Consider the following 13,073-nt stretch of genomic DNA (forward strand, 5'->3'; position numbering starts at 1 on the left):
AGCATTTGTGTACTTAACGTATTTGATGTGGTTCCATGTTATATGTTCAAAGGGAAAATTGACTGTGGGTTAAATTCACCCTGTATTAAAAAAAAAAAAAAAGAGGTAAAATATATATATAACCTAAAGAAAAACTAATTAGTTACCAATCTAATTTAGGACCTTGGCTCTATTGAAGGCCAGTATGTTATGTTCTTAAACATACTAGTTTATGTTCATTCCAGAAATTACAGTTATTTCTTTATGCTCCCCGTTAACTAATTTTTCTTCTCAATTTCTTGAGGTGGTTTTTTGGGGTGGGTTGTTTGGGGGGGTTTTCTCCAGTCTTGTCTGACCACTGCTAAGACCTTAATCTCTGTGGTACCTTGTGCCAATAAGATGCAAAAGTGTGTTAGAATGACCTTTTGCCGATTATATTTCCTGCCTTTCAGTTTCACATAAACTTACCTGGCCTTTCTAAAAAAGGACAGGAAAAAAAGTTCTTTTTCCTTGATGTATAATTTCCCTGTAATACACACACAAGAGCCATGACGGTTAGTTGCTTACAGTCAGAGTTATGCCAGATTCAAGCATCAGTCCTGCACTCATTGGTATTTTTATTAACTGCATGAATATTGGTGTTAATTGGTGTTTATATATTTTTTAATACTTTCCTGAACAGTGGTAGTGTAGTCAGCACTAAGTTGCAAGGTGGGCATAGAAATATTTTGCCAGAATTAAAAGTTAAGTAATTATTTTTGTATAGCTAGCTGGACGGGATGAATTTTTTATACTAATACCAGGTGTGAGTAGGCTGTGACAATCATCAACTCCATGCTATCATCCTAATCTGGTTCTGGCCAACCAATGATGGACGTTCAGATAAGTCTCCTACATATTTACATTGTCTACCTGTCATCACAATTTTGTGGTTTTCTGTTCTCTGCAAATCTTAAACTTTATTTTCATTGTACTTCTTGTGTTGCGAACTGCAATCTTTTGACAGAGATTTCCAGAAATACCAGAATTTGAAAGTGGAATGCAATGGGAGCTGTACCTCTAATTAATTGTTATCTAAAATACTGCCTAGAATTCTTAATTCTTGTTTTCCCTGAATTCTAGTCTTTCAGGGAGCCTCTGATATCAGTAAAACACTGCTTTCCAGGGAAAAAAAAAAAAAAAAAAAAAAAAACAGACCTGAATTTTGTTGTTCCTTGATCACTCGTAGTTCAAAAAATGGCCCATAAATACTATCTCCACTGCAAAACATTTATCAATTTCATTTCTCAGATAAATTCAATCTTTATCATTCTGTAAGTCAGTGAAATTAAATTAATGACGTTTAATAATGCCTTTCTTACAGTGGAAAGACTTTGAACTCAAAGAAAAAAAAAAACAAACACAATAACTTTTTTTCACTTGCTTTTTTACATCTTTCAGTTCTTATTTTTCCTCGCAGAACCCCCACCTTGATTTTTTTTGCCTTCCTTTCTTTTGATAATAAGAGTTGTTAGAAAGTCTTCAACTTTGTTTTAAGCAGTGTAGGGTACAGCTTCACTTTAAAAAAAATCCTGCTTTCCTCCTCCTTTCTCCTTAGCATTAGTATTGTCTATGTATTCTAGTTCCATAACTGCTGTCTTTCATTTAGGTTTTGTAAACTCCCTGTGTGCAGTAAACATCTCATTTTTAAGCTGTCTCTTCATGCCTTTACTCATATTTTACCGGGGGATTTCTGGTGGTCTTTTTTTCTTTCCTTTTTTTTTTTTTTTGCTTATGCAGTCTGAATTAGAAGCTTGCCACGTTATAGAAACTGAGTAAGAAACATCTTAGAAACATGAGATCAAATATCAAATATGGAGGTACTTATTTAGTAGTCCTTTCAATTTCTCAGCATTTACCTGCTTAGTAGACTTCCTAGAAGATAATGGTAAAATTTATGCTTTCTCCTTAGAAATGTCTAGAAATTATGAAAATTTATGGAGAATATTTACAGTAAAAATTCCTTATTATCATCAGCAAAAGGCTGAACCCAATTTACCTTAGCAATCACAGCTGCTGCCGAAATTTTAGGAATAAAGCTGTCTCTTCTGTAAGTCACATCTGGTTATGACCACATAAATGTTAGTGGACAAGCATTTTGTCCAATAAAAGACAGTGACATGACTCCGTACTATTAATATTTTTCTGCTCAGAAAATGAAGGCATAAAATGGATGAGTAATTAAAATTTACCAGACTTTGCTACCTAGTAGAAAAGTATGAATATTGTTTTGAACATCCTTTCAACATAATATTTTTTCCATGCAGATACCTCTGTACATCTTACCAGAATACAAAATAGGCCTCAGAAAAAAAGCTGTCGATCCACCATACATTAAAGCATAGCATATATTTACATGGTCAGAAGAAAACAGAAACTCATTAAGCCTATGTTAGAGGCTGAAAGAATGCAAAATCGCCTCAGTCAGGAAACCCTTAGACATCTTTGAATAAAATGGTACCTAGGCTAAAAAAACATGCAGAGAGATGGGATAATTTAGCAGTGGCAGAACTCTATATAAATCTGAAGTTCTATAATGACTTCCAAACAGGAGCTCACTCATATCCTGCGAACTGATGGTGCAGGTTGATAAAGCTCATAATTTTAATATCGAGCCACATCCAAATCTGTCAGCTGACATTGATGCTTTCTTTTAAATAATCAGTGAGAAAAATCACTGTATTAGAAATTAATAAATCAGTACAGTACTCTTCGTTCTAATTTAAACATTCTTCGGTATACTGAACTTTCCTTGGTGTCCTATATGCGAAAATACACAGAACAATGGAACTTGTTCATGTGCAAACTTAGATACTAAAACCTACTTTTCTGTGTATAGTAAATGTATGGTGCTGATAGGATACATTTTAGCCACATGAGAGAAAGTATTTCACTGCAGATTCAAGAGTTTTGGCTTTTTTTCCCGGCGTTGTCACTAGCCTGTTAGTTAATTTTAGGAATGTCATGTTGAATCTGTATACACCCATTTTCCTATCTGCAGAAATAATAATCATGGTATATACCATCCTTGTATAATGTTTATGGATCTGCTGATGAAAGGATGATAGCATCATTATGTTTAACTGTTAGGCAAGGGAAGGGGCCTCCTCCTCATTTGTGAACTGGATAAACTATTTGGAAGCTGCCATGTCAACAAAGGAATAATGTTACAGATGGATATACACAGGTACAGCCATACAAACAACAAACTATTTACAGTGTGGTGACAAAATCAAGGGGTATGTCAAATGGTGGAATGATTAGTTCACAAAATAAAGATAAATGGTGACAATGTAGGTCTAACTCTCATTCTTTCAGTGTTTCTTAAATTCACTAATTTTTTTTTTTTCTTAACTGGGGTGATTTCGTATCGAGTAACAATAAAAATGCAGTAGTCCTTCAACAAATGTTATTAAAAATTAAACCAACAGTTTATAATGATGAAACTAGGAAAAATCAGGTATGTACCATTAATTTCTTTCCGGTATAGATATAAATCCTGTGTTTGAAATTGAAGTAAATCAGCATAGGTGTTACCGTTTATGTGTGCAGAGAGCTATTTATCTTAATATTTTCTGCTTGAGAATAAGATATCTCTCAAAATTGAACATAAAGTCATGTAGGTAAAAGTGAATTTCTGAGATTAAATCCTGTCTTAATCAAAGCCACTAAGCCAGATTTCAGTATGATACATGCGTCTAATACACAATGCAAAAAACTTTGAATTTTTACTGTTTTTTTTTCTATTCACAGATACAATAGCTGAGTATTTCCCTATTCTTGCAGTATGCAATCTTAATAACTTATATTTGTTAAAAAAATTAAGGAAACACACATGTAGGCCTTGCTCATCAGTGTAATTCCATTGATTTTCACACCCGAGCACTTAAAAAATTTGAGTCGTGGTAAGTGTGATTAAGAAGAAGAAAATCTAGACCAGGAAAGTACTTATGTACTTGTATAATTTTGTGTAATGAGAACACTTAAGCATGCAAATTTGACATACTCTACAGGATCAGAACTATTTTCTATTTGTTAAATACAGCTGAAAGATACTGCTTTCCTAACCGTTTGAAATCATTATGGAGATGTATATATATTTTTCAATGTATTAGTTAACTGTTGCACAGCACATACCTAATCTTTTTGAACAGACTACAGAATGATAATTTACAAGATGCTGCTTAATTCACTTTGAGGTTACATATTTTAATAATGACCTGAATGCAGATTTTAAAAGGCACTTAGAGCTTGCTTTTATTGAATTTAGCAGGCTAGGGAGAAAAATGATACATTATCTCATGTGATTTCATCATCTGTGTTTTGAATTAGGAAAATAATTCAAAAACTTTATATAACACATACACAGAGGCATTTCCTAAATTTTAAGTGCTTAATTTTACAGCCTGATGGTCTTTTAGTAGGGTTTAGGTGTCACTAAAGTAGGGTTTTATTAGGGTTTAGGTTGGTTGTTGGTTTTCGTTTTTGTTTTTTTTTTTTTTTAAGAGAAGCCAGGTTAAAAAAAAAAAAGAGAAAATCCATTCTGAAACATTGACTTACAGGTGACTTAGATACCCACTTGGAACCTTGGAACCATTAGACCCACCACAAGAATTTCTGTCATATGATATGAATAACTAATTACAATTTTAGGTTTCCTTTGCTGTGGGACATTTGTCAAGTAGCTTCAAAAATATTTCTCAAGTCACTGCACAGAAAGACCCAGTAATGAATGCTGGGCTACTACAAAGTTGTTGCACTGGATGGCAAAGATGTGTCCATAGATTTTTTTTCCCCAAGACAATCTTTCTTTCCATGTTTTTTTTTTTCCCTCTAATTTGTCTCTTTCTCATTGCTACTTTTCCACACTTGTGTTTCCTAATCCTTTATTTTACTGCAAACAATTTTTATTTCTTCTCCTCCAACTTCTTATTCCACCATAAGCTTCCTCTCCTACCCACTCTTGGGCTTCTTTTCTACAGTTGTCATTGAGTCTTTTGTTTGTTTCCACAGATCCTTGTCTGATTACCTTTTTCCTCTCTCTGTCTCTACCCTTTTGTATCCAGCTACTCCTTGCCAGTATTCCTCAGATTCATCATTTCCTAGTTTAAATCTCCTCCAAATTTGGCCTGATTTAGTGTAGTATTTAGGCAGATCTTGAGTCTAGACTCTTAATCTACTTATTCTCTGTGTCCTTTGCCAATTCACAACTTTCTTCTTCCCCACGTTTTCTCTCTGCTCTCAGTGTCAGTCTGTTTGTCAAGTCATTCTAGTCTCTTGTGCCAGCAATGGCAGGGTTTTGTTTGCCAAGTTAGCCTTAGTTTCTCTCACCTTAACTCCAAGTCAGTCTCATTTCTCTCTCAGATTTTAATTCCAACCCTCTGCCTCCTCTCTCAGCCTCCTTCCTGTAGGAGCTTTGGTTCTTATCCTCTCCATGGTTCCTGTAGGTAGGCTCCATCTGCCACAGAGAGCATGAAACAAGAAGCTCTTAAGTTCCTTGACCTAGCGTGATCTTCAACGTTATTTTTAGGAATAGTCTTGCTTAGCTCCATGTAACATCATGGTAAAGCACATCTCCACGCTGGCTGATATTTTAGGGAATATAGCCAAATAAATTAAGAATGTCTCCTCCGATCATGTAGAAACTTCAGTTTATATATGCTTGATCCAAATTGGGACAGATCCTAAAAGCAAGGCTCTGTTAGTTGGAGGACTTCAAGTCCCCTCTGCAAAGGGCAACATCAATATTTCAGATATTTTCTTAGAAATTACTGTCCTTTCAGAAAACTTGGGCCAAAGGCAGATACTCAGTATGTAAAATTTCATCCTAAATGGTCAAAGTTGGGGAAATGAGCTGAAAAACAAAATAAATATTGGGATTTAATAACCAATGGTGCTAAAAGTCCTGTTGGTAGTCAGGAAGATGTTATATTTTACAGGAACATATTTGGAGCATTATGTTTATTATGTTGTTTATTTAAAGTGTGTAAAACGGCAATTAATAAATGTTTATAACTTATTCTTATACACGCTTATCTGTCTGAATTCTTTCATGTGACTGAGTCACATTTTAGAGTTCAGATTATTCAAGCGTGTAATTGTCAGCATGATCTGAGTAGAACAGCATCAATGTTTGATAAACAAAGATATTTATGTTCATTGTTTCTATAAATTTTTAAGATTAGTCTCTAGTCCCACCAACTTGAAATCAAGGAGATTTACAGAAAAAAATAATAGTTTGCTTACAAAAAAAAAAAAAATCATGAGTATGTTTTATCTTTAAATCTCCATATGGAAAGGACATATATCTTTATATATTATGTGGGATTTCATTTAAGATGCTCCTGAGGCTACTCAGTGTTATTCAAATGTAAGTGTGAAATACATAAACTTAATGTAGAATTGCAATACAGTAAATATATTTTTGTTTTCATGTATGCAATACAACTTAAAAAAAATAAATTTGATCCCACTTCACTATTGCCATAAGTAGCAATATTAAAATGTAACTTTTTTGAGATTGTATCATTTGCCTTTTTCACAGATCTGCTGAACCTAGCTTCTTTCCAGAGCTTAAATTGATGTAAACGCTTTGCTGCTAAGGATTCGTTCTGGTCACTTTCATTAAAATGTTGAAGTTTTTTCTCCATGCCTTCTTATGCTGTATTTGCTCTTAAGTAATACAATATGGTAAGGACTTTGAAATAAATTATATCTCCAGACACACAATGTTAGGTGGATCAATCAATGCCCTATGACGTCTACTATACATCATAAAATTTCTATCATAACCTGTTTAACAAAGCTTTTCTTCTTGGACACCAAGAATTTCATTCAAAGCATTTTACATATTGCATTACTTATCAAAACAGAGGATATGTAAACCTTGACATTTGTTAAAAGACCCAAGCTTTAACCAAAAAAGACCAGAACAAATCAATAGCAGAAAACAGATTAAACAACAGAAAAGTGACTGCTTAGAAAGAGAAGCATGTTAACTTAACCCAAGACAAGTTTTCAGCACATACTCAAAAGAAAGTTTATTTGATATATACAGGCACCTGAAAATCTCTCAGACTATATTGGAGCTTCGTATAGTCAAATATTACAATTAAATGAAGGTACAGTAAATAACTGTTACAGCCTGTCTTCCGAGGCCTGGTTTGGGATAGGAGAAGTCAAATTGCTTTTCTTGGCTAATATTTTGTTCCCATATGAGTGGGTATTAAAATAACTGTACATCATGTTAAATTATACTTAATACTCTTGCCAGGTTCTATTTAATTCTAGTACAAGTAAGAGTAAAAATTATTATTGTTATTATTATGGTTGTCAAAAATATCAATACTTTATAGACTAAACCCAATGTAATAGTTCTAACTTATATTTGGTAAGGGTACTTATATATGGGCTTGAAACAATATGAATCTTTCTGTTGTTGCCTTTGGGTAAGTCCCGCTACAAATACACTCATGGAACATAACATGAAAAGAAACTATTAAGATCATGCTTACAATTATTTATAAATCCCTAGTACGCATGTTCATACCTATGTGTGTATGTATGCATACTAGTATCACAGTATCACAGTATCACACAGTATGCTAGGGATTGGAAGGGACCTCAAAAGATCATCTAGTCCAATCCCCCTGTCGGAGCAGGAACACCTAGATGAGGTTGCACAGGAAGGCGTCCAGGCGAGTTTTGAATGTCTCCAGAGAAGGAGACTCCACAACCTCCCTGGGCAGCCTGTTCCAGTGCTCTGAAGTGCAAGTGCAAGATATGCCTTACAGATATGCCTAGTGCAAGATATGCCTTACAGATAGAAAAATATGGCTTTAAATGTCACCTTTTATTTTACCATCCAAAAAATTCTGATAATAGTAATTTTATTCACTCGTCCATGCTAATATGTGAAACATTCATTTGCAAAACACATTGTGGTTTGGGGAAAAATAGGGCTATTGCAAATCCAAGCTTGATGTAAAAACTGTTCACATCGTTAGTAAGGCTGTAAGACAAAGCTATAAGCTCTCTCAAAAAAAACCCTATTGTGGTGTAAAGTAAGACTTTCAAATAAAGTATGCCCTGATCAGTTAAAGGATCTCACAGAGACGGTTAATATTTTCATAATACCTAAATATCTGACCTTGCAGGTCAGACTTCAGATGTATGCTTGGTAGAACATTTTAAAAAATGCAAAATGTTTTCATTTCCTATCAAGCATTGCTTTTTGATGAATCTTTGCTTTATTTTTCTGTACATTGAACTAAGTATCCTCCCCACTTTTTATTATTTTCTCCCCTTTTCTTAAAATAAAAAATCTCATAAAATGATGAAATTGCACAACATCTTCTGAACAGGTATAAATGTATTTACACCCAAGTATAAGTAAAGCACAATAAATATAAGTAAAGACAGCAAATATAAGTGAAACAAATATAACAAGAATTCAGTTGTCTATTGATTTTAATAGTTTATTTGGTTGGTTGGTTGGTTGGTTGGTTGATTGGTTGGTTGGTTGGTTGGTTGGTTAGAAAAAAACAAGGCTGTATTTTCAAGGAACATTTCTAGGTTCAGTCTCTTAATTCAAAGTGGCATTGTCATCCCTTACAAGACTCTCTTGTCTTCCCTCATCCCCTTGATCTAGACAAAATTCTAACCATTTCCTAATGGAACTGTCTTTATTGAATGTTTCTGAAGGAAAAAATTGCCTGTTTGAATAATGTAGAATCAGAAAACCTGTTGTAAACACAGTTATTGACAAAAAAAAAAAAAAAAACCAAACACCTGAGTTTTAGTTTTAATTTATATGTAATATTTTTACTTCTTGCAAGACTTTACCTAGCTGCTTACTTTCTGCTTAACTGCAAAGCTGCTCTTATTTCACCGCAAGAGTGTTCATTCCTAAATTTTCACTGAAATAGCAAAAGACATGAATTAAAAATAAGCATAGTAATTTGTGGGCTGATAATGCATGATAAATGTATGATAATAAGTCCTATATTCAGGCTGAGAAAGTTATCCTGCTGTATTACTGAGGGTATAGAAATCCTGAGCTATGATTCTCACAGACATCTAAAATGTTGTTTTGTCAAACAGCTTATATGCACTCAAGATTAATAAGTTATTACATTTTACTTACAAAATATTTGACTACGCTACCTTCTAAATAATGCAAGAATCAGTTACAATTAAAAATAAAAAAAATAAATTTCTGAACTTTTGACTCTGAAGTTTAGACAAGCACAATTCATGCTATGACAGCTACAGCTGTTATTCTGCCAAAATAAAAGGATATATTAGTAATTTATGAAGACTTTTCACAAGTTTCTTGTAGCAAATTACAGCAAGTCTTTGGGGATTTTTGTATGAAATAATAATATACATTTAATAGTATTGGAAGGGCAATATATCCCTTCCAATGAATTATATATAGTTATAAGCGGAAAGACAGAAAACCTACATTTACAGATTTTTGAAGTCCATCATGAAAATAATATTTGGCAGCGCTGACAGGTTCATAAACAAGTGAGGCTGTTAATACAGAAATAATCCAGATTAGGCAATTAGGTTGTGGTTGACTTCCTCTTTTGCTACTTTGATTGTATCACTTTTAAACTAATTTTTGAATTTATTATTCATTATTTTGTTCTGGCATTTGTATTTATTCAGTTTTAAAAGTCTATATTTTGTCAAAATATAGATATACATAACTGGTATGTCTAGTTTACCTTTATCATTGATACAACCTTGAAGATGAGTGCATAGGAAAGTCAGTTTCAAGCATAAATTGGCCCCAAACTTCTTTTGCAGTCTAAACATGCAATAGCTAGTTCCCTTTTTTTTTTGGTTTAACAAAGAACACATTCCAGTCTTAATTCTTCTTGTTGTTTAACAATGTTTGCAACTTCAGAAAGCATCTGTTTAAATAAAAGAAGGGATGCGATTTTTTAAATATTGTTGCCGTATTAGATTTATTTTAAAATTTCACTAATTAACCACTTAATTTTCTAATTTGAGGGTTTCAGCCTCTGGTGAATGCGTGATGGTTCCCAATCAAATGAATTAATAGAAGGTTTATGGCTTGATTAAATAACTTTATTCTTTGCTCTGTGGCAAAGGCCTTTCTGCACTAGAGATATCTGCTACCATTTGAGGTGTTAAATAAAAGAATCCAAAGGCAAGAAAACCAGGTATCCTGTAAAGGCAAGGTATTAGCATTTTAAACCTTTATCAGGTTGACCTAGAATAAGTTATGTATTTTAAGAAAAAAAAAACAATTGACTACATCCGTGGAACCATAAGAAAATAAATGGAGATCAGGTTAAAAATACTGGAAAGCTCTTGACTGCAAAAAGAGAGAATTAATTAGTAAGATATGTTTATAATAACTTAAAACTTTATAAAATAGGGAACTGTAGGCTGGGAAAAGGTCCTGACATTTAGATCTAGTAGACTACAGAAAGCATCCATGAGAAAACAAAGAAGTTCTTGCTGAAATTTAAAATTTGAAATTTTAAATTTATAGCTATGTTGTATGTATTAGTAGATAAACTTCAATCATATGATTTAAGCTCTTTTTTTTACTATTTTTGTGAGGCTATTAAAAAGTACTAAAAAGTTAAAATATCAAAAATACTAAAAATATGTTTCCATCTTTTCCTTTTTTTAGGTGGCAAAAAAAATGTTTGTAAAATTTCTATTTGATAAGCTAAGATAGCATGCTAATTTTATATATAAATATATATAAAACCTGATGTACTGTGAATATCATATCATTTTCTTGCAAAGTTGGAATTGTCTTCCACAGATGTTTTCTTCTTTCTAGATATCTGAGAAAGTTATTTCCACCTGTAAAGTGTTGATTTGTGTAGAATAAAGATCATACCTTTGGTCAGGTCTACTCGTTATTTTATTTAAATAATTTTATTAAGCATTTTGTAAAAACTATTGTCTAAATTACTCAAGTGTCTGTGTGCGTGACAATGAAAGTGATTATTTAATGTATTTCTATGTGTGCTTAAAATTTCTGGGGCACCATTCAGCATCAAAGTTTAAGTATTCCTGGGCCTTAAAAAAACAGAAACCTCTCTTTTATTTGGTTTAATATAGTAAAACAATAATTTGTTAATTAGATATATCTTCTGAACTAGTTCTCCATCCACTTGAAGGCTGGATGACATTACTAGTTTATGTATCAAAAGCATTGCATATCTCCATATGTGTTTAAAATATGTTCAGATTGGACAGATAGTGGCACTTCTAAAAATATAATCAATTTGTATAGCAATTTTAAAGTCGATTTTGATAAGGAGTTTGTTTTTTAAAAAGTACTACCTTGTGGAAATACTTGTATTTTAAAACGGTGAGCAATACATAATTGGAAAAGTTGTGTGCTATCAAATTAGATATATTAATGTATGTTGTTATCTTAAAAAGAATGTGATGCAGTGAAATTTAGGGAGTTTTGTATATTTGTTTGTTAATTTCACATGTCTGTTTATTGTTTAGAAAAGAATATATCTACGCCAGAAAAATCATGTTTGGGTCCATCTCATAAAGAACGGATATCATTTCGAGACCATCCAGTGCAGCTCAGCGGAGGATGGGGAGCAGGCAAAAAAAGGCAAAAGCTTAAAAATATTAGCTGAATATTGGAGATAATTTAACTGGTTGATTTAATCAAATATGGAGAGCTGTTTCATTTTAAGCCTGTGAATATCCATTTTTGGATTCTCATTTATTACCAACATAAACAGTTTCAGTTAACGACATTTGACTTATTTTATTAGACATGGTTACAGTGGTTTGGTTTGGTTTTTTTTTTTGGTCAAAGTATTTTATACCTGTCAGTAAGTTATCATAGTTTGTGTTTTCAATTGTTTGTATGCTCATGTGGTGTAGAATGCAGAACCAATTAACTTTATAAGGATTGTTGTACGGTGAACAAGTTTAGACTTGCTTGTAAGAACTGGTTAAGATGGGCAAATGTAGTAATAGTTCATGCTCATGTGATGCATGTCACATATCAAAACACTGAATTTTCATTTTCTCACAAATAAAATACATACTTGCAAACTGTATTGTGAGCTGTAACAGCCAGCTATTTAGAGAAGTCTGTTTAGAATGTTTTACTGGAGCAGCAAAAAGTCACAGCAACCTACAAATGGTGGGGATGTACTTATCTTCTTTTAGTAATGTGAGAAGTCCTGTAGAGCTTTCAACCTGAGCTATGGCCATAATATGATAAAGCAAATAGTTTTATATTTTCAAAGACTTCCAACATTTTCCTAGAGGGTTGAAGAAAAAAAAGAAATGTACTAAGTTCTCATTTTGTTCTGGGGGTAACGTAGCGTTACATCTACATGACACTGTTAACCCAACTTTATTTGTTCATGTAGCCAGACTCCTTCAGACCCATGGGTGAAAGTTTTGTAGTGCAAAAAAATCTAGAGAAAGAGAAGAAATACTATTTCAGCTATTCATGGGTATCTAACTCATGAATTCTAGTGAATGCTTTGTCCATCAACATACAGGACAGAAAGCATTCCTTGATTTCAAAGCCTAACATTATTTTAAAGTTTTCCACTTTGAGGGCAGAAGTTGCTAATTTGATCTAGAGAAGTCTGTCTTTGGTATTTCCTCATCTGTTTTTGTCTGGTATTGTGAAGCCTCAACCCCCTACAGACTGAGAGAGGTGGGGAGGGAAATGGGGCTTGAAACTTCAGTCAGTAAAGAACATAAATTCTTATGTTGTGGCTGTTTTTAAAAGGTACCTAAATTACATATGACATTAGTTTGTGAGGTGCTTTTTATGCTAACATACACATATGACTATGGATTGAAAGCTGTTATCTCCATTTTTGTGAATACTTGCATTCATTTTCAGATTAAAAGATGGCTGATCTCATGGAAAACCTCCAGTAAACCTTGCTCGTTTGAATCCGCGTGCTGTTTTTGATATCATTTTACTTTTCAAAAGTCAGCGCAGCCTTCTTCAGAGAAGATTTCTGTACCTTTCTGAGGAATACTGATCAGTGAAGGTTGCTTGG

The 13,073-nt window shown here is 33.1% G+C and overlaps 1 protein-coding gene across 1 annotated transcript in view; it reads left to right on the top strand.

The window, feature by feature from the left end:
• LRRIQ1 (leucine rich repeats and IQ motif containing 1) overlaps window positions 1–11,672 on the top strand; it is a gene marked incomplete at both ends in the record, with an annotated part of 110,640 nt that extends 98,968 nt beyond the window's left edge. Inside the window, one exon of the mRNA XM_082497432.1 lies at window positions 11,533–11,672. Within this exon, the coding sequence (XP_082353558.1) occupies window positions 11,533–11,672 (140 nt within the window). The remainder of the gene's footprint in view (window positions 1–11,532) is intronic.
• Between the last annotated feature and the right edge of the window lie 1,401 nt (window positions 11,673–13,073).

The sequence above is a fragment of the Vanellus vanellus genome (assembly GCF_965231255.1).
Source record: "Vanellus vanellus genome assembly, chromosome: 1".
NCBI lineage: Eukaryota > Metazoa > Chordata > Aves > Charadriiformes > Charadriidae > Vanellus > Vanellus vanellus.